The 27,912-nt window shown below is 44.4% G+C and overlaps 1 protein-coding gene across 1 annotated transcript in view; it reads left to right on the forward strand.

The window, feature by feature from the left end:
* Positions 1-27,912, forward strand: part of myo15b (myosin XVB) — a 520,694-nt gene that overhangs the window by 191,151 nt on the left and 301,631 nt on the right. Inside the window, exons 24-27 of the mRNA XM_078226038.1 lie at positions 10,301-10,425; positions 13,058-13,175; positions 13,653-13,828; positions 15,884-15,974. Coding sequence (XP_078082164.1) covers positions 10,301-10,425; positions 13,058-13,175; positions 13,653-13,828; positions 15,884-15,974 — 510 coding nt within the window. The remainder of the gene's footprint in view (positions 1-10,300; positions 10,426-13,057; positions 13,176-13,652; positions 13,829-15,883; positions 15,975-27,912) is intronic.

Genomic DNA, 27,912 nt, shown 5'->3' on the forward strand with positions numbered 1-27,912 from the left:
TACCCCCACATATTTTACCCACTAATCCCTCTAACCTACGCATCCCAGGACTCTAAGGGGCAATTTTTTTAACCTGGCCAATTAACCTAACCCGCACATCTTTGGACTGTGGGAGGAAACCGGAGCACCCGGAGGAAACCCACGCAGACACGAGGAGAATGTGCAAACTCCACACAGACAGTGACCCGAGCCGGGAATCGAACCCGGGACCCCGGAGCTGTGAAGCAGCAGTGCTAACCACTGTGCTACCATGCCGCCACCTCTATGACTCTATAACTCAATCCACCTAACCTGCACATCTTTGGACATCTTATGTGCTCAAGTCCTGGAGTGCAACTTGAATCTGGAATCTTACAACTTGGAGAAAGAGTGTTCTCAGGAGAATGAAAGAGGAGTGTGTAAGCCAAAGTAGTCCAGTCTTTTTGTACAGTTATGGTTCAATCAGAAGTCGAGATCCTCAGTGTTTCCGTCTCAGCCGTCTTGCCCCCTGGCCTTTCACTTGATTGATTTGCATGATACTATATTTGATACTTGGAGAATTATGTTTACGTTGATAGCTTCTCTCTCACCACACTGATACTTCCCCTGAAATTTGTTCCCCAGGTTCCAATGATTCAAGCATCATTCCACATTCTCATGGTCATCGTTTCCACACAATCTAATCTCATTATTGAAAGCTTCATCAAAAGCAAAAAAGCCAAATCTAAAACAAAACCGCGACTAACACTACCTCAGGCACAATGTCCTTCTTGCATATATTGGCATTTAATTTCTTTATCAATCAGTCTCATAAAATCATAAAATCCCACAGCATGTTACAGGACTATTTGGCCCTTCATGTCTGTGCTGGCTCTTTGGGACAGAATTCATTCAATTTCCTTGTTATTTGCACATTGGCCTGCAAATAATTCCTTTTTCAGCTGTATATCCAATCCCCTTTTAAAAGTTACCATTGCACCTGCTTCCCCCAACATTGCAGATCGTAACCACTCACTGGATTTTTTAAAAATCCGTTCAGTTTCGCTCTGGTTCCTTTGCCAATTATCTTGGCTCAGTCTCTTTTGAATCCTGACCCTTAAGTGGAAACAACTTCTCCCTATTTGTCCTATCAAAGCCAGCCACCATTTTGAAGACCATAATTAAATACCTCCTTTAAATACTCTCTGCTTCAAAGAAGATAATTTCACTTTCTTTGGTGCCCCCACACAATTTAAGTTCCTGATTTCTGGTATCATTCTCATAAATCTCCTCTGCATTCTCTCCAAGGCCGTGACATCTTTACTGTCAATCATTACCTATCAGTTTCAGAAGGCTGGCTTTTAAATTAAATTAAACACATAAACAAAGACTCCTCTCCACACAAGACTGATTTTCAACAAGTTAAACTTTGACGACCATTGACTCTTAAGAGCCAAAACATGACATCTGTTCTTAGTTTAATCCCTTCCAAATTCCACCACTGTTCAGCTATCTATTGTCAGGTAGTTTCTTTTTGCACATTGATCACCATGGAATAATTTTCAGGATTTGCTCACCATCTTGTACGAAGGTCAAGTAATTTTAGGTTGTTGACTTCATTTATCAGTGTTAACATCTTTCTATGACATCAGTTTATAACATAACTCAATCTAAGATAATTCAATTAACATGATCATGCCACAGTTATGGATGAAGAAGGCCACTCAGTCCATCTTTGCTCATTGTTTTAAGATAAACAGTTGTTGCAGCATTCATTATTACATCCAAGTGTCAGCGCAGCCTTTGACTGACTGAGGAATAGTGTATTTGAGGAGCTGGATCCCAACCTAAGACGATGTTTACCAGACAGCAGTGATCCCCACGCTCAGTGACTTGGACAACATACAGCAGGCACCTCAACACACAGGAGGAGTACCAGCAGCAGTGCCTTCGCAAGGAAAGATGGCCCAATAGCAGGGTTCTCTCCCAAGCCAGTTTCAACAGAATCAAGGCACTAATCACTCAAAACCAGCTCTGCTGAGTGGGACATTTCGTTTGCATGTCTGACACTAGACTCCTGAAGAAACTGTTCTACTCAGAACTCAGACACTGCAGGAGATCCCCTGGAGGACAATGGAACTGCATTAGGGATGTCCTCAAAGCATTTGTGAAGAGGTCAATTGTACCTGCTGACTCATGGGACACCCTGACTTGTGACCCACCAAAATGGAGAAGTTCATTCAGAAAGGCATTGAACACATTGTGGACTATCTCTGGAATGTGTAGAGGTGAAATTGAGGCATTTGAGAGAACGCACAAATCTCCAAACAATACATCTACCCAACCCTTCAAGCATCATCTACCCCACATGTGGCAGAGTCTGCAGATCACACATTGGATTTAGCAACCATTTTAGAACCCATTCAACCAGGGTCCTCGTGCCCTAGAGACTGCCTTAAAAGAATGAGGATTGTAGTCATTCATTGCAAAAGTTTTTAATCCTTAAATCCTCTTGCAAAAACCATGCAGCAGATGGGGCATGGTCATTACCTGGCAGACTTTGCAGGGCTAACAGAGAGGGCTTGTGATTAATGTTGGCCAGGGGAGGAGCTCTGAAATGCTTGGCCAATGTGCCTGAAATGACCAGCTTCTGGAGTCCCTCCCTAGAACAGATCTGCACATTCAGATCCGCTTCCTGATTGAAACACACAAACCCATGTATACATTTCTCCAATTTGTTCAGACAGATGTTGGGTTCCTGCAATATGAGGAGAAGCCCAACACCAGACATTCAAAACTTTATTATTATTTTTAAAAATGTATTTGCTGCTGAACTAAAATGATGGTTGCTGCAAGTCATCTAAGGACAGGGTTGGCCCTTTGTCTGGGACCTATCCCCAGAAGTTACAAGAACAAAATAAATCTTTGCTCAGCTGCTGGAATCCCACACCTCCTTGTATAATCTCACACCCCCTTGTATCACCAGGAGACTGGCACATCAGAACTCGTTATGCCTCCAGATCTGCCAACAGTCTCCTAGCACGCCTGGGACTGTCCAGACCCATTTTAAAGGATACCAAGAAAATTGAGGTAGTTGCTGGAAAGGGTTTTTGGGATCGTGGGACATTTAAACAAAAATGTGGAGTGATGGAGCTCCAATATTGAGCAATTTTACTATTTTGTGCAGACAAACAAAATAGCTGAAGATATTATGGTGCCACTTTCCTGAGCATGATGGGGGTAAAAACTTTTAACCTCCTCCATAGTTTAGAGCAACTTGACAAGCCCGGCGCTAAAATGTACAAACAGATCGTGAACATTCTGGCAGCACATTTTTCACCAAAACCTCGGTGCCTACAGCACTCTTTGAAATCCATAGAAGAAACCAAGAGGAGGGGGAGTCATCCACGCAAGTCATGGCGGTGTTTAAGACTTGCAGAATATTGAGTTTGGAGATGTGCTGAATGACACTATTTGGCACAGGTTTGTTTGCATTTTACACAGTGAAGCGACTGTGAACTGAGAGTAATGTTACTGTGCAGAAGGCCATTGAAGTCGCTGTTTCGGACTGCAAAGAAAGCCCAGCAATTGAGTTTGTGTACTCGAATATACAAAATGAAGCAAATGTCCATTGAAGCAACATGCAAAGACATCAAAACTTGTACATGGTAGCGGTGTGCAAAGCCAGGGCATTCTGATGCTTAATTTCTGGTATAAAGACATGGAATGTCGAAGCTGTGAAAAAAAAATACACAAAGCTTGCGTGCAGGAAGAAAAAGCGAGCTATGAATAAAATAAGAAACAGGCCAAAAGAGCACTTAAACAAAATGAAAGGAGAAACGTCCATGATGGACAACAGGATCGAAAAGATTGCAGAGACTAGCACACAGTCAGAGGAGGAGCTATCACTAAATGTGCTAGCTATTGCTGGTACGACGCACAGATACAGGGTTACTCCACTGCTGCAAGGAGAGCCAGGAAGGGTGGCTGTTGACTGGGGCAGCAATCTCGCTAATGCCAGAAACTATCTACAGCAAGAAACTCAAACACTTTCCCTTAAGGCCATGAAGGATAGTCTGAAGACACACAGGAGAACTGGTTCCTCTGAAGGGCCACATTGAAGTGACTGTGCAACCGAATGGGCAAAAGCAGATTTGTCGCTACACGTAGCGAAGGGAAATGCTCCAGCGTTGACAGGTCATACACGGCTGGAGAAAGTTCAACTGAACTGCACTGAAATCAACATGTCGACCAATGGAGGATCAGGTCCGATAGAATCATAGAATCCCTAGAGTGCAGAAAGTGGCCATTCAGCCCATCAAATCTGCACCGACCACAATGCCACCCAGGCCCTATTCCCATAGCCCCATATGTTTACCCAGCAAATCCCCCTGACACTAGGGTCAATCTAGCATAGCCAATCAACCTAACTCACACATCTTTGGAGTGTGGGATGAAACCAGAGCACCCAGAGGAATCCCATGCAGACACGGGGAGAACGTGCAAACTCCACACAGACAGTGACCTGAGACCGAAATTGAACCCGGGTCCCTGGCACTGTGAGGCAGCAGTGTTAACCACTGTGCCACCGTGCCGTCTCATGAAAATTTTAAAGAAACATACTATTGTTTTCAACTGAGAATTAGGGAGCATGAAGGACGTTACAGTCCAACTGAAAATAAAAGGTGGAAACCAAACAAAACACTTGAAGGCAACATCTGTATTATCTGCTATTAGGCCAAGGTGGAGGCTGACTTGGAGTGACTGGTGAAGACTGGAATTCTGGAACCTGTCAGCATCAGTGACTAGGCCGCGCCCTTTGTTCCAGTCACCAAGAAAGATGGATTTGTGAGGATTTGCGGAGACTTCAAGGTCACCATAAATCCAGTGCTTTGAACAGTACCCATTGTTTGCGAGATTGGCTGGAGGGCAAAATTTCAGCAAAGTTGACCTGAGCAGATGAATGTGGGAAGAAATCACATGAACTCCTGATAATCATGATACAAAGGCTTGTTCCAGTACTGAAGATTGCTGTTTGGTATCACAGATACTCCTGCTTTGTTTCAAAGAGCAATGGATCAGATCCTGAGTGGACTGAGCGGGGTCCAGTGTTATCTGGATGACATCCTGGTCACTGGAAGAGATGAAGAGGAACATCTTTGAAATTTGGATGCCACTCTCCAGAGATTGGAAGACAACTGTGAGTTTTTCCAATCCTCCATTGAGTGATTGATGCCATGGGCAAATCTCCTCCTAAAGTTAAGGCCATCACTGAGATGGTTACACCTAAGGATATTAACCAGTTACATTCCTTCCTAGGATTATTGAATTATTATGGAAGATCATTTATGGAAGTCCTAAACTTGGCAACAATTCTGAAACTATTCTCACTTGAATGACGGTGGTTGAGGGGCGATCTGATAGAAGTCTACCAGATTATGAGGGGCATGGACAGAGTGGATAGTCAGAAGCTTTCTCCTAGGGTGGAAGAGTCAGTTACCAGGGGCATAGGTTTAAGGTGTGAGGGCAAGGTTTAAAGTTTATTTATTAGTCACAAGTAGGCTTACATTAACACTGCAATGACATTACTGTGAAAATCCCCCAGTCACCACACTCCAGCGCCTGTTCAGGTACACTGAGGGAGAATTTAGCATGGCCAATGCACCTAACCTGCACATCTTTGGACTGTGGGAGGAAACCAGAGCACCCAGAGGAAACCCACACAGACACGGGGAGAATGGGGCAAACTACACCCTAGTCGGGATTCGAAAATGCGTCCCTGGTGTTGTGAGGCAGCTGTGCTACCCACTGTGACACCGTGCTGTCCAAAGGAAATGTAAAGGCAAGTTTTTTACATAGAAGGTGGTGGGTGCCTGGAACTCGCTGCCAGGGGAGATAGTGGAAGCAGATATGATAGTAACTTTTAAGGGATGCCTTGACAAATACATGAATAGGATGGGTATAGAGGGATATGGTCCCCGGAAGGGTAAGGGGTTTTAGTTCAGTCGGGCAGCATGGTCGGTGCAGGCTTGGAGGGCCAAAGGGCCTTTTTCTGTGGTGTAATCTTTTAAAAAAATTACATAACCTCTGTGCCAGAACAAGACATGGAAGTGGTTAGATCAGTGCAATAATTCCTTCATGCAGGCCAAAGAAGTGTTACTTAAGAGTCTGAAACTCTCACACATTTTGATCCTTCTCTACCCATACAGTTAGCTTGTTAGACAGTAAATGGCAGAACCTTTAGGAGTATTGATAGGCAAAGGGATCTGGGTGTACAGGTACACAGGTCACTGAAAGTGGCAATGCAGGTGGAGAAGGTAGTCAAGAAGGCATATGGCATGCTTGCCTTCATCGGCCGGGGTATTGAGTTTAAAAATTGGCAAGTCAGAACCTTAGTTAGGCCGCACTTGGAATATAGTGTTCAATTCTGGTCGCTACACTACCAGAAGGATGTGGAGGCTTTGGAGAGGGTACAGAAAAGATTTACCAGGATGTTGCCTGGTATGGAGGGCATTAGCTATGCGGAGAGGTTGGAGAAACTTGGTTTGTTCTCACTGGAGCGACGGAGGTTGAGGGGAGACCTGATAGAAGTCTACAAGATTATGAGAAGCATGGACAGAGTGGATAGTCAGAAGCTTTTTCCCAGGGTGGAAGAGTCAATTACTCGGGGGCATAGGTTTAAGGTGCGAGGGGCAAGCTTTAAAAGAGATGTATGAGGCAGATGTTTTACACAGAGAGTGGTGGGTGCCTGGAACTCGTTGCAGGGGAGGTAGTGGAAGCGGATACGGTAGTGACTTTTAAGGGGCGTCTTCTGACAAGTACATGAATGAGATGGGAATAGAGGGATATGGTCCCCGGAAGCGTAGGGGGTTTTAGTTAAGTCGGGCAGCATGGTCGGTGCAGGCTTGGGGGGCCGAAGGGCCTGTTCCTGTGCTGTAATTTCCTTTGTTCTTTGTTCTTTGATACATCCCCTTATGGTGTAGGAGTGGTGGTATCCCACAGCATGCCATCGAGTGAAGAGAGACCCATTGCTTTTGTTTCTTGAATCTTGAGCAAAGCTGACAATAACACTGCCCAGATTGAACGGGAAGCACTGGGGATAATTTTTGGAGTAAAGAAATTCCATTAGTCTCTGTATGGGAAAGAGTTTACATTGCTGACGGACCATTGTCCATTCACTAACATTTTTGGACCACACATGGGAGTTCCGTCATTTGCAGCAATTAGCATTTCTTTCATCTGGACGTACCTCCACCATTAAATACCACTAATTTACATTGTAACATGGATGGACTTTCAAGATTGCTGCTATCGGGCAGTTCTTTGGACTGCTCAAAGGGGAATATCATCTACTCTGAACAAGTAGACAACACACCTGTCACTTCTAGGCAAGTGAGAAAACACACTCAGAACGATTCTGTCCTCTCAGAAGTGATGGATGTGGTTTTACAAGGAAAAAGTTCAGAACTAAAACCTAACCTGAAACCCTACCTTTCCAGGAGACTGGAGCTGTCAGTACAGTCAGGATGTCTCCTATGGGAGTTTAGAGTGATCATTCCGCCAACATTGAGGAAACAGGTGTTAGAGCAGCTACATGAAGGCCATTGTGCAATCTGCACATGAAGAAAATAACAATAAGTTATCCATGCAAATGGTCTGAAGAGGCTTGGCAATGTGTGCATTTTGCAGGTCCCTTCAAAGGACATATGTTCTTCTTAATGGTTAATGCTCACACCAAATGGTCATAGGTAACCGTGGTGACAACTACCTCATCTGAGAAAACTATCGAGAAGCTAGAAGTATTTAATTGCCTTGGATTTCCTGAACAGCTGGTAAGTGACAACGGACCTCAATCTGTCTCTCAGAAATTTGAGAACTTCCTATAAGAAAACATTATTCAACACATTAAATCCACACCATATCACCCTGCTATTAATGGACCAGCAGGATGCCTCATCCAAACTCTGAAACACACCATGAAAGCAACGAAGGAACAAGGTTTGCTCATTAAATGTCTTCACAAATTTTTGCTGGTCTACCAGAATACCACACATTCTACAGCAAAGAACCAATCACCAATGGCATCAGTGCAAGGATAATGACGCCAGATGTTCGCCATCAACCATTCCCAGAGCGACGACCTGCAGACCACCTTGACATATTGACTATTATTCATGGTGAACTTGTTTTGACTTATTTGGGGATGTTCAATCTAAGATGGAGGGGAAGCAAATTTTATATATTTGTATTTATTCCCATCGGCTTACTGGAACTGTGCTGTATAAATGAATGTACCGGAAATTATGTGATAGACCTAGTGTGGAAACAGAGAGAAGAAGCAGCATGGAAGAAATCTCGCACCATTAATAAGGCTCCATTCATTTATAACCAAAGTCTGTCCCGCATTTCACATCTCCAATGCACAATAGGATAAATATCCCTTATTTGAATTCAGCATGGAGAAGGAAGGCATCATGACTCCAGTGACCTTTTTTAAATCCCTATATGCCTTAGGGGGCTGGGAAATAGACATCTACAGTAATATCTGGAGCAGAGCCCTCCAGGCAGAATAACAACCTGTACCTCGAAACCTGTCTCTGCTGGAAGATTTCATTAAGAAGTCTCACAACACCAGGTTAAAGTCCAACAGGTTTATTTGGTAGCAAATACGAAAGCTTATGGTATTTGCTACCAAATAAACCTGTTGGACTTTAACCTGGTGTTGTGAGACTTCTTACTGTGCTTACCCCAGTCCAACGCCGGCATCTCCACAACAGGAAGATTTCATACCAGACCGACCCAGTCCTGAATATTCCTACTTCATCTTGTGGTCAGCATCAACTGCCATTTTCAGTCAGCTGAACTTGAATGCTGATGTGAAAGAATTTCTCACTGGTCTCTGACTTTGGAAATCACATTAACTAATATTCATTTCAGTTGTACTCAAAAGCTCCTTCTCTCTATTCTCACTGTGTATGTGTGCGCACTCGTGTGCGTGTGTGTGCACGCGCGCGCGCTAGTGAGTGTGTTTTTGTGGAGTCGGATGTTCCTTGTGTCAGTGAATGTGGAATATAAACTAACCTTCTGAGTTAATCCTAACTGGAGTTTGCTGTGGATTGTTAGTAAATTGGACCGCCTAACTTTAAAAACACATTGCACACACTTTCTGCTTACAGACAGAGGCAGTAAGAGGGAATCAGTAATCTGAAATACAGGATTATCAGTTTATCCAGACAGACTAAACTTTGTTTTCCAGAATTCTGCATCCAGAGCACCCACTCACCAGTGAGGAACTGTAACATTTCTGAGTTACATTGAATAGAATGATGTGGACTCTGGAGCTTTGAAACAAAACTTTCAGCCCAACTGGTCTACACTGATGTTTGCACTCAAACCTCCTCCCAGTCTAAGTTCCTCTTCCTGGCCTGCCCTCACATTCCTCTATTCCCTTCTCTCTCAGCCATCAACACCTCCCCTTAAAACTGTCAATATTAATGTACAACTTGGAAGATCTTTGAACCAGGACAGAACATTTTGTTGCATAAGACCATACAATAGAGGAGCAGAATTAGGCCATTCAGTCCATCGAATCTGCTCCGCCATTCAATCATGGCTGATATGATTCTCATCCCCATTATCCCCACCTACCCATGGACACCTAATTGATCAGCACTGGGAATCAGACATTAGGTGGATGACCCAAACAGGTGCCAGACTGTGGTAACTAGGGGAATTTCACAATAACTTCATTGCAGTGTTAATGTAAGCATATTTGTGACTAATAAATAAACTTTACTTTACTGGGGACTATTGTCTCATCACTCACGCTAACCTGGCAGAGAATATCCTGCCTTCTCCCGTAACCCTTGATCCACTTATTGATCAAAAACCTATCTATCTCTGTCTTAATGACCTTTAATGACTCAATGATCTGGCCTCCATCGCCCTCTGGCAATGAGTTCCACAGATTCACCACCCTCTGGCTGAAGAAATTCCTCCTCGTCTCGGTTTTAAAGGAGCGTCCCTTCACTCTGAGGTTGTGTCTCTGCCACTAGTGGAAACATCCTCTCCACGTCCACTCTATCTAGGCCTCTCGTTATTCTGTAAGTTCTGTAAGCATGTCTGACTGATTTCTTTATTTAGATTAAACAGCTGAGATATTGGACAAATCATGTTTGCACTGACTGGCTGACTGTAATCAGCTTCCAGCTACCCTGGGAACGTGCATTAGCACGCAGGAGGTGACTGGGGAGTGCAGAGACAGCTCAGGATGGTGCTAGTGTTTGTTTAATGTTGTTTTCTACTTTGATTTCATTGCTCCTTTAACGGCTGTGTTTGACAGATCCCTGGCCATTTTGATGTAGAGTGCGTTGGTGCCCAACTCAGACACTCTGGTATCATGGAGGTAATTCACATTCAGAAGGAAGGCTATCCTATCAGAATTCCATTCCCGGATTTTATCAGCAGGTACACTTCTACATATTTTGCTTCCTGCATTGGTATTGGTCAAGTGGTGGGCTGGATCTGCTATTGGTTTGGTGGAGTCAGCAAATCAGAGTGATACTTTGTGACCAAAGATAATCTTTTCTTTTAAATGTTTAAAATTCTTTCCCGAGGTGTGGGAGTCGCTGGCTCGCCCAGCATTTATTGCCCCTTTAATTGCCTTTGAGAATGTGGTGGTGAGCTGCCTTCTTGAACCTCTGCAGTCCATGTGATGTAGAAACACCCACAGTGCTGTTAGGGCGGGAATTCCAGGATTTTGACCCAGTGACTGTGAAGAAACGACCGATATATTTCAAAGTCAGGGTGGTTTGTGATTTGGAAGAAGTCTCCAGGTGGTAGTGTTCCCATATATCTGCTGCTGTTGTCCTTCTTGGTGGTAGTGGTCACAGGTTTGGAAGGTGCTGTTGAAATTCTTTCTTAAAATGTTGTCATTCTCACCTTCCCAAGGACACCTAATTGATCAGCACTGGGAATCAGGCATTAGGGACTGCTGTGTCATTGCTCACACTGACCTGGACGTCATGCTGCCAGGCCCAGCTCTTCTGATGACATATGGATGAAGGGACAAGCTTCAGGGAGCACCTGTCCCAATCCAATCAGATTGGAACCATATTGAAACCTGGGCAGAGACTGAATTCTAAACTTCCTAATACCTCCCCCGACTGGACTTTCCAATCCCATCTGTCTCCACTGTCTCATCCACAGTGGAATTTCAGAATGTAGAGTATGTAGGATAGAGCCAAGGAACCACCATTGAGAGGAAAATAGAGAAAGGAAAAGAGGGATGAGAGAAAGAACTAAATAAATAAATTGAATGTATAAACACAGTGCCTTTTCATGATGTCAGCATGTCCCAAGGTACTCAGTAGTCCCCCTCATTATGCAAATGTAATTGTTCTGCTGCTTACAAGCAGCAAATGACCTGATGGACTAGATATTGGCCAGAATTTTATACCTGTTGGGCGGGCCCAGAAGCAGGCGTGAAATGCGCTCCCGCCCATGATAGGCCCCAACGCTTGATTTCACCCTGGCTGGCCGGTTAGTGGGCAACCAGCATGAGGCACTCATTGGGAAAGGCTGAGTGCTGCCAAGGAAAGGAAGGGCACCGTAAAGGGACGGTATGGGCTGGCATTCCTAATGTGCTCCCTCAGGGGGACAGTATTAGGCAGCACATTCAAAAGCAAACCTCAGTCCCTGGACATATATTTAAATTTTATTTCAGCCCAGACATTTCATTCCACCCTGGATTGAGGTTACAGCTAAACTGGAAAGGCCACCGGGTCAATCAACCCGCTCACTAACTATAAAAGCAGACAGGCCACATCAAACCTCTTTCATTTGGCCCCTGAATGGATTAAATTTCCTGCTGGATTGTCAATGGATGTGCTTCTGACTCCTGTGTGTGTCAGACGACCGAAATATCACGCAAGTGCACAATGACATGGGATGTGAGCCTGAAGTCTTCTCGCACAATCTCAGATTGTCCACATGCTGGAACAACGGAACATTCTGGCCATTGTGGTTTTTGGAAATGTTGATTGTGGGATATTTGATGGCCAGGACACCAGGAAAACTCCTCATTCTTCATAACTTTTCTAACCACTCATGTGATTATGTCCTGTACCCCTTATGATGTTACCCAACTACCAATTACACCTTTTTTGATCTTTTTATTGTACCTGTGGATTAGGGTAATTGGATATCCCTTTGTTCAATGACATTAGATTGGCACAGTGGCACAGTGGTTAGCACTACTGCCTCACAGCGCCAGGGACCCGGGTTGATTCTGGCCTTGGGTCACTGTCTGTGTCGAGTCTGCACATTCTCCCCGTGTCTGCGTGGGTTTCCTCCAGGTGCTCCAGTTTCCTCCCACAGTCCAAAGATGTGCAGGTTAGGTGCATTGGCCATGCTAAATTGCCCTTTAGTGTCCCAAGGTGTGTAGGCTTGATGGATTAGCCATGGTAAATGTGTGGGGTTATGGGGATAGGGTAGGGGAGAGGGCCTGGGTGGGCTAGTTTAAGTCAGTTTAAGTTGATTTATTAGTATCACAAGGAGGCTGACATTAACACTGCAATTAAGTTACTGTGAAAATCTCCTAGTCGCCACACTCTGACATCTGTTCAAGTACACTGAGGGAAAATTTAGCATAGCCATTGCACCTAACCAGCACGTCTTTCGGATTTTGGGAGGAAACCGGAGCAGCCGGATGAAACCCACGCAGACACAGCAAACTCTGCACAGAAAGTGACCCGACCCAGGAATCGAACCTGGGTCCCTAGTGCTATGAGGCAACAGAGTTGGTGCAGACTTGATGGGCTGAATGGCCTCTTCTGCACGGTACGGATTCTCTGATTCTATTTCAGTGTTTACACATTTAGGGTGAGGTTTTTCCAGAAATTGGCAAAGGCCAATGGTGGGTGGGAACAGCAGTGTTAACCCGCCAACGTCAATGGCAGCTTTTACAAAATGCAATTCTCAATCACTGAGATACCCAGCAGAATTTTGAGAAAAGATATCTTGCCGGTTGTTTGGGGAAATGTGCTACTCCCTCACCCCGCCGCCCCCACCCCCGTGTGCTTTTGTATCCCTGCTGCAGGTACAGCATTTTACTGAGGTGGAATCTGGAGAACTTCTCAGACACAGAACTTTGTTCTTCCATTCTGGAGAAGATGACTGAAGGAACTTTGGGCTCCTATCAGCTTGGACGCACCAAGGTAATTGACACTTGCAGTGGAATTATGTATTGGTAAACAGTGAGGTAATTATCAGGAACTGAGGAATGGTTTGATGGTATGCATTGGAAAATACTGAGATACTAAGCAGCCATCTTGGATAGCAGCAAGATATACAGAGAATGCATACTTTAACATATAGTGTATTTGCATCGGGGATCATTAGGATACACAGAGGCTTCATAGAGAATACATACTGGGGAATTTGGGTTATGTAAAGTGGGTACAACCTTGGGGAATAATGGGATATATAGAGGGGGACACACTGGGGGCGCTGTGGGATATATTGGGGGATGCACTGAGTAACAGTGGGATATTTCAGGGGAAGAATGGTAAAATAGATAATAGAAATTCCTTACAAGAGACTGAAAGCCACAGAGTAGCAGAGACAGAGAGTGAGATCAATCCTTTGGGATATATTGAGACTGTTTAATGGCACTCTGTCTATTATCTTCTCAGGTGTTCCTGAAGAAGAAGATTTTTAATCAGTTGGAAAATTGTTGGAGGAAGACCCAGAACTGGGCGGCTCTCACCATTCAGAAAAACATCCGTGGCTTCATCAACAGGAAGAATTTCCAGATCTTCAGACAGAAGATAATCGTTATTCAATCTCACATCAGGGGACATCAGGCCAGGTCAGACTCTTCTGCACCATCTACAAGTTGGACGTGTGCAAATATTCAATTGCCTTTGAGGCAGTGACACTCAACTGAAGGACGATGGACTCCCTGTCATTAGGCACTCCTATCAGTTCATTGAAGATGGCCTTTATCAGCCAAACTAACAGGTTCTTGGCCCCAGCCATCATTGGCAGTCAGCCTTGCAAAAGAAACGTAAGGAATAGAAGTATTTGGCCCCTCAAGTCTGATCCATCATTCAACAAGGCATTGGCTGATCTTTTACCTTCATTCCACATTCCTGCAGTTTTTTCCCTTTATTCTTTCATAGGATGTGGGTGTCGCTGACAAGGCCACATTTGTTTCCTATCCCTAATTGCCCTTGAACAGGCTTGCTAGGCCATTGCACATTAAAAAGGACAGACTCATTGTTGTGGGTCTGGAGTCACATGTAGGGCAGATCAAGTAGATTTCTTTCCCTGAAGGATATTAGCAAACCAGATGGGTTTTTATGACAATGGTTTCTTGGTCACAATTACTAAAACTAGCTTTTAATTCCAGGTTGATTTTATTAATTGAATTAAAATTTCAATTTGAGCCTATGTCCCCAGAGCATTAACCTGGGCCTCTCGATTATTAGTCCAGTGACAATATCTCTCCTAAACATCATAACCCTTGATTTCTTTACTGCCCAAATATCGATCTTAGCTTTAAATATGCTCAACAACTCACCATTCACAGTTCTCTAGTGTAGAGCATTCCAAAGTTTCACATCTCTTTAAGTAAAGAAATTTCTCATTATCTCAGTCCTAAATAGCTGATCCCTCATCATCAGATTATGATCCCTAGCTCTCTAGCCAGTGAAAAAGCCTCAAACACTAAAAATTTTAAATGTTTCACTGGATCATTCTTCTGAGAATACAGGTCCATATCCTACTCAATCTCTCCCCATAGGACAACACTCAGGCCAGGAATCAATCTAGTGAAGCTTTGTTAAATACCCTTTGAGGCAAGTATATATTTCCTTAGATAAGGAGACTGAATCTCTACACAGTACTGTATGATTTCAACTATACTTTCTTACTTTGATCCTGTAACCCCTGTGTAATAACGGCTAATTTAGACATTTGTTTTCCTAATTGCTTAATCTATCTGCATGTTAAGCACCACCGCCCCCCCCCCCCCCCCAAAGTCCCTCTGATACTAATATTTACCAACTTCTCACCTTAAAAAAACTCCTGTTTTTCTAATCCTCGGACCACTCCTTGTCCACTCGCTGAACGTGTACATATCTTTGATTGGTAATTACCGAGAGGTAGGTGTCACAAGACAGAAATGGCCTTATCAGGGGTAACAGAAATGTAACTGAGCAAGTGACTTGCGGCACTAGTTTGCTGTACAACAGTTGAGGTCACAGAATGCTGCTGTAGTGGGTTGAATTCCCTTCCCTTAATCCTATGGGATGAATAATACACATTTTACATACAAAGTGATGGGATGCATAGCAGGAGCTTTGGAACAAGTTGATGAAATCAGGGATCACAACCACCTATCACAGCCCCTCCCTGCTTTGTAAGTGAGCACAAGGAGGCAGCTGAGAACATCTCCAAGTCGATTCAATTTCAGCTTGCTCTTAGTCACTGTCTCGATGTTGGTCATCAGTGACTGTGTCTGCTGGTACAGTCCCAACCAGCCTCTCCTCAAGGTGCCCTACTGTGTCTCATTGTGAGTGGAACCACTGTTGTAAATGACTAACTTAGTGAACTGGTCACCAGTGACCTACTGATCCAGTTCTCCTTACATCGATTAAAGATATAACTCATTCCGAAGAGAGCTGCAACACAGTTTGCATTCCATTAAAAGCCCCTGTGTAGTTAGCTCAGGTCTGAAGTGATGTACTTCTTTGAAGATGTGGACCTCCCCACAGGACTAATATAGATTTGGTAATCACTTATCTGGGAATATGAAATTTACCCTTTGACCCCAGTTATTAGCTTTTACAGCCATGGGAAACGAGGTGTGTGTATCCACTGTACCATTCTCTAACACCATGCGTTAATTTGTCCACAACAGGACTCGCTACAAGAGGTTGAAGAGGACCTTTTTGCAGTTTGGAACTGCAGTGGTCATCTCACGAGCTGTGACTCACAGGAGAAACAAACAGGTTGGAAAATAATTAGCTCACATATAATGACAGCCTCCCCTCCTCCCTCCCTCCCTCCATCCTCTCTCCCTCGCCCTTCCCCAACCCTCCACCCTATTTTCCACTCAGCTTATTCCTCCCTCCCCTCCTCCCCATAGCTACCACATACAGTGACTGAGGTGACAATGTGTGGATAAATTAAACCATAGTGGCTCAAAGAACATGTGTCACATGTACCCTCCTAACACCAAACAATAAACCTTAATTATAGTCTGTACCCTCAAGATGGGGCCTTTAATGATCCTGGCCGTGCAGAGGGAGCCGTGAGAATGCACAAAATTGGATTGAAATTCGTGGTGAATACAATATTGATTTGTCCCGCGAGGCCTCACTGACAACACTTGCTCACATGCACACTCACACACACACACTCACACACACTCTCACACACACACCATGATGTCACATGGCATTGGTCATGATATAGGCAGGGTTCCAAGACTCAACATAGATATCCAGAAGTCCAATCCAATTAATAAAGAATTTATTAATTAACCCATGTGACGACATGTAGCCCAGTTCATAGTCCTGAAAACGGAGAAGTACATAGTGAATTTGCACACATCAGGTAACCTACACAGGAATCCAACACCTTCCTAACTTTCACCTTAAGGCTTCCTCTCCTAGCAGGACTCAGCACTCTGCTTATATAGTCTGATAAGGCTGCACAATTGATCCTTGCTGTTATGATGGCCACCGGAGATTATAAATAGATGTCCCCATGGGCCCCATCGATGATGAGCTCCCCTATTAGGCTCGTGGATGCTCGTCCAAAGGGGAAGGAGCAGTTTTAAACCAGCTGGCTCCACTCAGGCCAGGAGTTGAAAGTCTTTGGGGTTTGACATGTCCTCTGTAGCCACCGAGTAGCACTTTATGCTCGTTGAGGGAAGATTGGCCTTGGTGAGGTTATTACACTGGCAACAAGGAGTAGAACAAGCTTTTTCTTCCCCCTGGACAATCTTTACTGTCGAGACAAGTAATCCTCCTGTAAGAAAAATACCTCTTTTTGGGAAATCTGCAGCCTACAATGCAAGCAGAGACGGCTGGGCCCAATACACAGAGTGCATATGTTATTCTTCACAGGCTAACAACATTGAGGGGGACGAGAAGCAGAAAATGGTGCTGTTGATGGCATGCTTCAACCTTCAGTGTAACAAAAGCCTTACCTCCTGGCTGCCCCGACTCCAAAAACTTTAATGAATTGGTGGACTAGATTAAACTGTCCATAATACTCCAGTGATACTGCTTTAACACAGCAGGGTGAACCTCTGGAGAATCTGTCACTGAATTTCTTACCAGGCTATGAAAATTGGCAGAGCACTATGAATTCAGGCCACTCGTGAATGAATGTTGCGAGACAGACTGGTCTGTGGAATCAATAATGTGACAGTCCAAAACAAGATAATTGGCTAAACCCAATTTGAATCAAAAGAAGGCCATTGAGATAGCTCTATCATTGGAGAATGTAGAGAAAGGAGCTAAGGAACTACAGGGGGCATCAGACAGCAGAGTCCATTGATTGGAAGGAAGATCCTCATGCAACATTCATCCCCCAACTGAGAGCGATGGGATCGATAATATATTACAGAATCCCTTACAGCCGTGGAGCCCAAATCGCATCACTAGGCAGACAAGGGAAGGGCACGGGCAGCCTGCAGACTCCGAGGGAGCATATTCCAGAAGTTTGTAGATGCCAGAAGGTAGACTATTGCAAGTGCTGCAGTAGACCACAACTGAGGCTAAGATATAGGGACAGGAAAAAAGCGTATTATTTTAAAAAGAGACCAAGGCCAGTGTTGGACCTTACTTTGCAGGCACGCCCATTACCAGAAACAGGGACAATGCAATTCAATTGTATTTCCATGCTAAAGGTTGCCCCCATAATGGAGTTGTTAGTAAATAGCCACCCGTTAAAATAGGGAGTGGATACGAGGGGCTGTGGTCTCCGGTAACGGGGAGCAGACTTATATTAATTGCCTCTGGGCTGGTATTCAGCTCCTGAACTTAGAAAGCAGAAAGGCTGGGCTGGCCACCTACACAGGGCATCATGGCAACTCCAGTGAGCTACAGGCAGCAGTCAGCTTGGCTTCCACTTATCATTGTACGGAGACAAGGACCCAGCTACATGGGGAGGTATTGGCTCCAACACATCAGACTGAACTGACTGGAGATCTTCAGGCTGGGTGGGCGGGGGGGACTGTACAAAACTATCAATAAGTACCCTGAAGTTTTCCGGGAAGGACTTGGGAAAATAAGGTGAGCCAAAGCTAAGCCAAAGGGGCAAGGAAAGAAATAGACTTAAGCGGAAGGGATGTTATGATGGCCATGGGGGATCATCAATAGATCTCCCTGTGGGTCTAGTAGAACACAGTAAGAAGTTTAACAACACCAGGTTAAAGTCCAACAGGTTTATTTGGTAGCAAAAGCCACAAGCTTTCGGAGCGCTGCTCCTTCGTCAGGTGAGTGGGAATTCTGTTCACAAACAGGGCATATAAAGACACAAACTCAATTTACAGAATAATGGTTGGAATGCGAATACTTACAGCGAATCAAGTCTTAAAGGTACAAACAATGTGAGTGGAGAGAGCACCAAGACAGGTCAAAGAGATGTGTATTGTCTCCAGACAGGACAGCCAGTGAAATTCTGCAAATCCAGGCAAGCTGTGAGGATTACAGATAGTGTAACTTGACAAGGAAGTACTCACTGATAGGGGAATTTTCTGGGGGCTTCGCTCTGGGAGTCCTGCATTGAGCCGAATTCAGCTCATACAAAACTTGCGAGAGATAGTATGCAGTTAAAGACGTTCTTTATTTGACCAATACGCACTGGGGGAGAGATGCCGGATGGATTCCAACTTCTCTCTAAAATTACATCACATGAACACATCTGATATACTATTGTCGAAGATTCATATTCCCCACCCAATCTGTCATACAAACTGGATGGTCCAATTACATTAATACACATTATTTACCTTGGCCAATAGCATTCTTCCTCCTGGCATAATTAGGAATTCATTGGCTAATTGGACCCAAAAGTCTTTCTTCCATTGCTTAGCAACCTTCTTACGCATGTCTGACAGGTTCAAAAAGTAAAGTTTATTTATTCGTCACAAGTAGGCTCACATTAACACTGCAATGAAGTTACTGTGAAAATCCCCTCGTCGCCACACTCCGGCGCCTGTTTGGGTACTGGGTGTTTCTTCAGAAGGAACTCTTCAAAATACAGCTAATGAAAATACAACAAAACTTACTCCAACTTATAAATCAAAGAAAGGGTTTAATAAAGAGACATTACTCCAAACTTGGGGCCTTGTCCTGGGCTACTCCAAGTTCCCCACAATTGTACATAGTTCCTTATTTATAGTGAATCAGCTGGTCAGCTGACTATTACATCACTCTGTAAATTGGTTCCATGGTTTACTGGGTCAGCTGACCCTTACATCTTGTTCCCATTGGTCACATTATATCCAATATAAAGTTGTCACTGGTTACGTTCTAACACTGAGGAAGAATTTAGCATAGCCAATGCACTTAACCAGCATGTCTTTCAGACTGGGGGAGGAAACCAGAGGAAACCCATGCAGACATGGGGAGAACGTGCAGGCTCCGCACAGACAATGACCCAATCTGGGAATCGAACCCGGGTCCCTGGTGCTGAGGCAGCAGTGCTAACCACTTTGCCTCCGTGCCACCCCAATGTTCGCTCCCGCCATCTGTAAACTATGAGAATTCAAAGGGAGTCAGGGAGTCATCCTGTCTAACTAGCTATACCATACCAGGCCAAGAGTGAGGAGCGGAATGCTCCTATTCATTTTAATTAGCAGTTGAATCCTTCTATTCATTCTATTAACTAGTACCTTACAGCTGCAAGGTCTTTCAAAGCCTTTCACTGATGAAGTTCTATACTTCATTGTTCCATTTGAATGTGACCTGTCTGGTTCTGCTTTTTCCCATTATGCTGTTGGGCAGTTGCTTTTGGCCAAAGCGCACAAACATCTTTAAAATTATATTGCAAAGTTACAATACTTGTTAAAAATTCATTACTATTGGTTATATATATGGTTAAGGCAATATTTTCATATAACATACGTGGGAGTCACATTGTGATACCTTTGGTATATATACGGCACGTTATGATCCTTATTTTAGACTAATCTATTTTGTTTTAAAAGCCCCTCAATAGTAGGGGTTTCAGCACCCACTGCTACAGACACTAGGAAGCTCTGTAGAACAAAGGGACCTTGGCGTGTTTGTCCACAGATCCCGAAAGGCGGAAGAGCATGTTAGTAGGGTGGTGAAAAAGGCATATGGGACACTTGTCTTTTTCAATTGAGGCATAGATTACAAAAGCAGGGAAGTCATGATGGAGTTGTATAGAACTTTAGTGAGGCCACAGCTAGAGCACTGTATGCAGTTCTGGTCACCACATTATAGGAAGGATGTGATTGCACTGGAGGGGGTGCAGAGGAGATTCACCAGGATGCTGCCTGGGATGGAACATTTAAGTTATGAAGAGAGGTTGGGATAGGGTGGGTTGTTTTCATTGGAGCAGAGAAGACTGAGGGACGACCTGATTGAGGTGTACAAAATTATGAGGGACATGGACAGAGTGGATAAGGAGCAGCTGTTCCCCTTAGTTGAAGGGTCAGTCATGAGGGGACATAGGTTCAAGGAGGTTTGGGGGGGATGTGAGGAAAAGCCTTTTTACCCAGAGGGTGGTGACGGTCTGGAATGCGCTGCCTGGAAGGGTGGTGGAGGCGGGCTGCCTCACGTACTTTAAAAAGTATCTGGATGAGCACTTGGCCCTTAGCCCTGAATATTATGATGTACTAAGTGCTGGCAGATGGGATTAGTTGGGAGTTTTTAATGTGTCGGTGCAGACTCAATGGGCCAAAAGGCCTCTTCTGCACTGTATGATTCTATGATTCAATGATGCCAGTCCACTATTCTTTAGGCCAGGCTTTCCTATTAGCGATTCTCTCAAAGACCCTCACAGGAGTCCAGAACCTTCCTAGGTTTCACCCAAGGCTTCCTCTCCTAGAAAGACTCAGCACTCTGCTTATATGGTCTGATAAGACCGTACAGCTGATCCTTGCTTGCATTGATTCCTCATCAGTCTGTCATGTGACTTCCTGTGGCCATCTTGGTTGGCATGGCTGTGCTATCAGCAGCTATGTTGAATGAGGGTGGATATGATCTAGAAAATGGAGGGACCAGTGTCAGAAATACCACCCTTCCAGTATCCAGACTCTTGTAACATCACAACACACACACCACACACATACATATACACACCACCCACACACAGATACATACACACACACACGCCACCCACACACATGCCCCCCACACCCACACAGACACACACGCACATATACTCATGACACGCACACACCCACACGCATACATAACCCCCCCATCCCCACACACACATACACCTGTTCCATCAGGTTCACCAGACTGATTCCTGGAATGGCAGGACTGACATATGAAGAGAGACTGGATCGACTGGGCTTGTACTCACTGGAATTTAGAAGAATGAAAGGGGATATCATAGAAACATATAAAATCCTGATGGGACTGGACAGGCTAGATGCAGGAAGAACATTCCCGATGATGGGAAGTCCAGAACTAGGGGTCACAGTCTAAGAATAAGGGGGAAGCCATTCAGGACTGAGATGAGGAAGAACGTCTTCACTCAGAGTTGTGAACCTGTGGAATTCTGTACCACAGAAAGTTGTTGGGGCCAGTTTGTTAGAAATGTTCGAGGAGGAGCTGAACCTGACCCTTGTGGCTAAAGGGATCAAGGGTTATGGAGAGAAAGCAGGAGTGGGATGCTGAAATTGTATGATCAACCATGATCATATTGAATGGTCGTGCAGGCTTGAAGGGCTGAATGGCCTACTCCTGCACCTATTTTTCTATGTTTCTACGTTTCTACATATACATATATACGCATGCCACAAACACACCACACTCACACACACACACAAAGGCAAGTCTGGCAGGATGACCCACATGGGGCCAGGTGATAACATATAGCTGCTTTCAGGAGGAGTCCTGACTCGTGCTTTAAATAAGAGTCAGACTGAAAGATGTTCATTCACATACTGTGGCCCTGACACAACATAAGGAAGTCCTGAAACACTTTACAGCCAATGAATTATTTTTACACTATCCTCAATATTAGAATATTCAATATCCAATATCAATATGCAAAATGAGTGGTTAGCACTGCTGCCTCACAGTGCCAGGGACCCGGGTTCGATTTCTGGCTTGGGTCACTGTCTGTGTGGAGTCCGCACATTCTACCCCTGTCTGCGTAGGTTTCCTCTGGGTGCTCTGGTTTACTCCCACAGTCCGAAAGATGTGCAGGTTAGGTGCATTAGCCATGCTAAATTCTCCCTTGGTGTAGCCGAACAGACACCAGAGTGTGGCGACTAGGGCATTTTCACAGTTACTTCACTGCAGTGTTAATGTAAGCCTACTTGACTGATAAATAAACTTTAAACAATATCGGAAACTATCCTCACTATTACAATTCAGAAACTATCCTCACTATTACAATATCGGAAATGTGACAGCCAATTTATGCACAGCAAGGTCCCACAAACAGTAATGAGATGAACAGATTATCAGTTTTTTTGATGTTATTTGAAGGATGAATATTGGCCATTGCACAAAAACACACATCAATCCTAACGCTTTGCTTCCTGCCACTGATATAATTTTGGATCCAACTTGCCACTTTCCCTCGGATCCCCCAAAGCTTTTACTTCTTTGACTAGTCTGTCATAAGGGACATTGACATTCACTTTGCTAAAATGCATGGGATGGAGAGGATGTGGTGGGAAGCTCATCTTGGAGTCAGATAAAGTGCTGAGGTTGTGAGCAGTCTGGTTACAGAGAGGTGGTGGCACAGTGGTATTGTCACTGGACTAGTAATCAGAGACCTAGGGTAACGCTTTGCGGACCTGGGTTCAAATCCCTTCAGGGTCGATGATGAAATTAGAATTCAATATTAAAAATGGAATGATGTTAGCTTTACAAATATGTATATATCTAAAGATTGTAGTCGGAATGAAGGAATAGTGTGAATTGACTCATTTACTGGTGTTTGTATTGAAACTTTTCCAATCTTTTTGTCTGGTGTAATATAGTTCATTTTTCTTGCCTAATAAACATTTTATTCTTGCTGTTAAAAGTACACTAGCAGACTCGTATGAATGAGCCTTCCATGGTTTTGGGATGGGATTTTCCCAGAAATTGACAAAAGGCCAGTGGTGGGCGGGGAAGAGCAGCATTGAAGCCACTCACAGCAATGGCAGCTCTCTCCACCTTATAGCCTGAGCCTTTGACAAAAAGCCTCGAGGGGTGGGTCCCGTGACATACTGCTGGTGGAATGGCCTCTGATTCGCTTGCCCCGTTAGCAACTTGATCAGCAGAAGTTTATGTCACTTTTTCTAAAAGCTACCCCAGCACACAGGGAGAGCAAAGACCTTTACCCTGGAACCCCCCAGCACTACCCGGGCACTGCCCCGTCCCCCCGAGCGATGCACTCACCTGAGCTGCTCTGGGAGGCCTGCTCGCCAGGTGCAGGCCATAGCACAGGCCACGAGTTTCACACCGTTCTGCCCTCAAGCTGACATGGATGGATTTTTGATGGGGGGAGGGGTTAGTCACCTGTGGCGGTCTGATAATTATATGTTAATGTATTCAAATGATGTTCCCAACATTCAACATCACTGAGGGGGGGAGGGGACATTCATGTCACGCATTCACACCGACTTAGGAAGCAACTTTGCAGTTCTTGCTCCCATCACCGAACCCACCCAACACGATCAGGAGTGAAAATTTCAGCCTTAGCGTCTATCCAGTCTACCCATTCCGGGATCTGACTTGTGCAGCAGTAATATCGGCTGGGATCATAACACACTGACCGCTGAAATCATCAACAAACATTTCCATCTCTTATGATGGAGGGACGACCATTGCTGAAGCAGCTGAAGATGGTTGGATCTAGGACACTACCCTGAGGAACTCCTGCAGTGATGTCTTGGAGCTGGGATGATTGACCTCCAACCACCACAACTATCTGCTGCCGCGCAGCACCAGGGACCCAGGTTCAATTCTGGCCTTGGGTGGGAGTTTCACATTCTCCCCGTGTCTGCATGGGTTTCCTCCAGGTGCACCGATTTCCTCCCACAGTCCAAAGATGTGTGGTTTAGGTTAATTGGCCATGTTAAATTGACCCTTGGTGTGTTGGGGCTGGGGGAGGGGGGAAAAGGGGGTTCAGAGATAGGGCCTGGGTGAGGCGCTCTGTCAGAAGTCTGGGCAGACTCAGTGGGCGATATGGCCTCCTTCTGCGTGTGGAGAATCTATGATCTTCCTTTATGCTAAGTATGACTCCAACCAATGGAGAGTTTGCACTCCGATTCCCATTGACTTCAATCTTGCTAGGACTCAAATGCTGCCTTGATGTCAAAGGCAGTCACTCTCACCTCACCTCTGGAGTTCAGCTCTCTTGTCCATGTTTGAAGCAAGGGCTGTAATGAGGTCAGGAGTAGTCCTGGTGGAACCCAAACTGAGTTATAGTGAGCAGTTAGCTGAGTACGAGCTGCTTGATAGTGCTGTTGATGACACCTTCCATTACTTTGCTGATGATTGAGAGTAGACTGATTGTAGCAATTGGCCAAGTTGGATTTGTCTGACTTCTTGTGCACCTGAGGAGTAGAGAGATACTCCAGCAATCAGTGTTACTGTCAAGAAATGTTTTCAAACCCGTAAGCACCAAAATACCTCAGTGACCTGTTATAGACATAACTATGTCTCTGTGGAAGCAAGTAGTGATGAACTGCCTGTGCAAAAAGAGGTACCCGTTATCACAGTTCCAGTTAATGACAATCCGGTGGAAGTATCTCAGACTACAGAATTACACCATTCTACACGAAACAGAAAACCCTTCAAAGATTCGATTTATAATTGTCCAACTCGTGTATAATGTGTAGTTAGGATTTAGGACAGAGTAATTTAGTTATTGAAGATTGTATAAAGGAATTAAAGGGGGAGGGATGTGGTGATTTGTGGTGATTGTCCCTTTAAGGGCAACACAGCAGAAGAGGGTTGGGGGGGGGGGGGGGGGGGGTGGTGGTGGAGTCCTCTCCGAGGCAGTGGACATCTCGGTGGAAGCAGAGATGCAGCCATGCTGCATTGTTGTACAGTTTTTCATATTAATAGTTACATTTTGTGTTTGTAATGAAGTCTTTGAAAGTGCATCATTACAAGGACTTTGCCAGACAGACTGGACAGATGTACTTTTGTCATTTCTGGTGTCTAAGTTGATGTTGGTCGGTCTGCCTGGTATGGTTTTTATTCAGCTTTTCTGCAGTAGTTTAATGGAACTGAGTGTGTCACTCGGCCATTTCACAGGGCAAGTAAGAGTCAACCACATTACTGTGGGCTTTTTTTTATTCATTCATGGGACTTGGGTGTTGCTGTCTGACCAACATTTATTGCCCATTCCTAGTTGTCGAAGACAGTTGAGAATCAACCACATTGCTATGGCTCTGGAGTCACATGAAGGCCAGACCAGGTAAGGACGGCAGATTTTAAAGGACAATGGTTTCATGGTCATCAGTAGATTCTTAATTCTAGATTTTTTAAAATTGAATTCAAATTCCACCATCTGCCGTGGTGGGATTCGAACCCGGGTCCCCGGAATGTTAGCTGAGTTTTGGGATTAATAGCAATAATACCACTAGGCCATCGCCTGCCCTGGAGTCATAAGTAGGCCAGACTGGGTTGGGATGGCAGATTTCATTCCCTGAAGGACATTCGAGAACGAGATGAGTTTAATGATAATCCAGTTATTTCAAAATTGTTGTAAATGAGGCTGGTATTCTATTCTGTTGATTAATTAAGTTTAAATTCTCCAGCTTCTGTGATGGGTTTTGAACAAGTGTTTCTGCAGCATTAGCCCAGGCCTGTGGACTAATATCCTAGTAACATTACCCCTTCACGACCATCACCTCATCTGGATAATTTGAAATTATACTCTGTATTCCCAATATCATCAATATATGTCAACAAGAGCAGTGATCCCACAGCAAACATCCTTTCCTCTAGTCTAAGAAATAACTGTTCACTACTCGTCTCTGCTCTCTGTCTCTCAGACAATTTTGTAGCTATGCACAAGAAATAGGAGCAGGAATAGACCATTTGGCCCATCCAGCCTGCTCTGCCATTCAATACTATCATGGCTGATGGAGGCTTCAACTCCATTTTCCCACCCACTCTCCATATCCCTTCATTCCCTGAGAGACCAAAAACCTCCCTTTCCCAGCCTTAAATATATTCAACGATGGAGCATTCACATTCCTCTGGGGTAGAGAGTTCCAAAGATTCACACTCTTTGAGTGAAGTAATTTCTCATCATCTCAGTCCTAAATGATCAGCCCCTTATCCTGAGACTGTGCCGCCTGTGTTTTAGATTCCCTGACCTGCGGAAACAATCTCTCAGCATCTACATGTTGCCACGGTCTCTTGAATCCCATGAGCTTCACAAGCCTATTTACATATCACTTCATCCAATGCCTTGGGAAAGTCTAAATACACAATTTTAATCACACTCTCTTAATCTCCATTACTCTATCAAATAACTCAGTCAAGTTAGTCAGATGCAATTTGCATTTTAAAACAAGCCTGGCTGCGAATTTATTTACTTCTTCTGAGTGTCAATTAATTTTGTCTATGATGATGATGATAGGTGTACATCAAGGTATGTATAAGTGTGTGAGTGAATGAATGCAGGAATGTACGTAACTGCCCTCGGGCTTTGGGTGAGAAACAACGTTCATATCATGGTCATAACTTTAAACCAGATAAACACGTTATTGAAGGGTATGAGTCAAGACAGGAGTCATTAGAGTTGTTCAGCAGTAGGGCGAGGCTCTGTAATCTCATAAAGTACATTATAAAAGCCAGTGATACTGATGGTTCAAATGCTGTGTGTACTGTGTCAAACAAAACTCCTCACTTCAGAAATGGTCAATATCGGGGGATCACATCGTAACATATCCTAGCAACTGATGAAAAGCTTACACTCCCAAAGTTTATGCATTTACAACCAATAGAATCAGTTTTACTTCTGATCTATTTATAGCAAGATATAAAGCTGGGAGATAAGAGCAGCTCTGTATTCAGTAGAGGTCTGACAGTGTACAGACAGAAACACACTGTGTACCCTAACACAGTGCACAAACTCACGCTGACCCATCGATGCAAATCACTGTGTACAAATGCAAATGCAAATACTCTGTGGCATTCTGACACAGTGATCTACATGCCAGTGCCAGAAGCAGACATGACACACAACAACCCAGATGAATGCACTAGTACACTCAATGATCTGTAAAAATTCACACTGATGACCTGTGCGTGTTTTCTGTACAACATAGCAATGGAATTAGGTCATCATCTCAATGAAAGGTGGGACAGGATCAACCAGCTAATCCAGGATCAACCAGCTAATCCAGGATCAAGGACTTCTGTGTTTCTAGCAATAATCACCAGCACCCTACAGAATACTCATCAACACCTGCCAACTGTCTATAGAAACACGTAATAATCATGTGGCAATTTATATAAACACGTACAACATGGAGGAATGTATGTAACTGCCCTCAGGGTGTGGGTGAGAAACAACGTTCATATCATGGTCATAACCTTAAACCAGGTAAACAAGTTATTGAAGGGTATGAATCAAGACAGGAGTCATCAGAGCTGCTCAGCACTGGAGGCGGAATTTTCCAGTCCTCCCCATGGTAGATCTAATGGCCGATGGGGGTCAGTGCGGCAGGAGCTGAAAAACCATTTCTCTGCCGGCATAAATTGCCGG

This window comes from Mustelus asterias, chromosome 12 (assembly GCF_964213995.1).
Source record: "Mustelus asterias chromosome 12, sMusAst1.hap1.1, whole genome shotgun sequence".
NCBI lineage: Eukaryota > Metazoa > Chordata > Chondrichthyes > Carcharhiniformes > Triakidae > Mustelus > Mustelus asterias.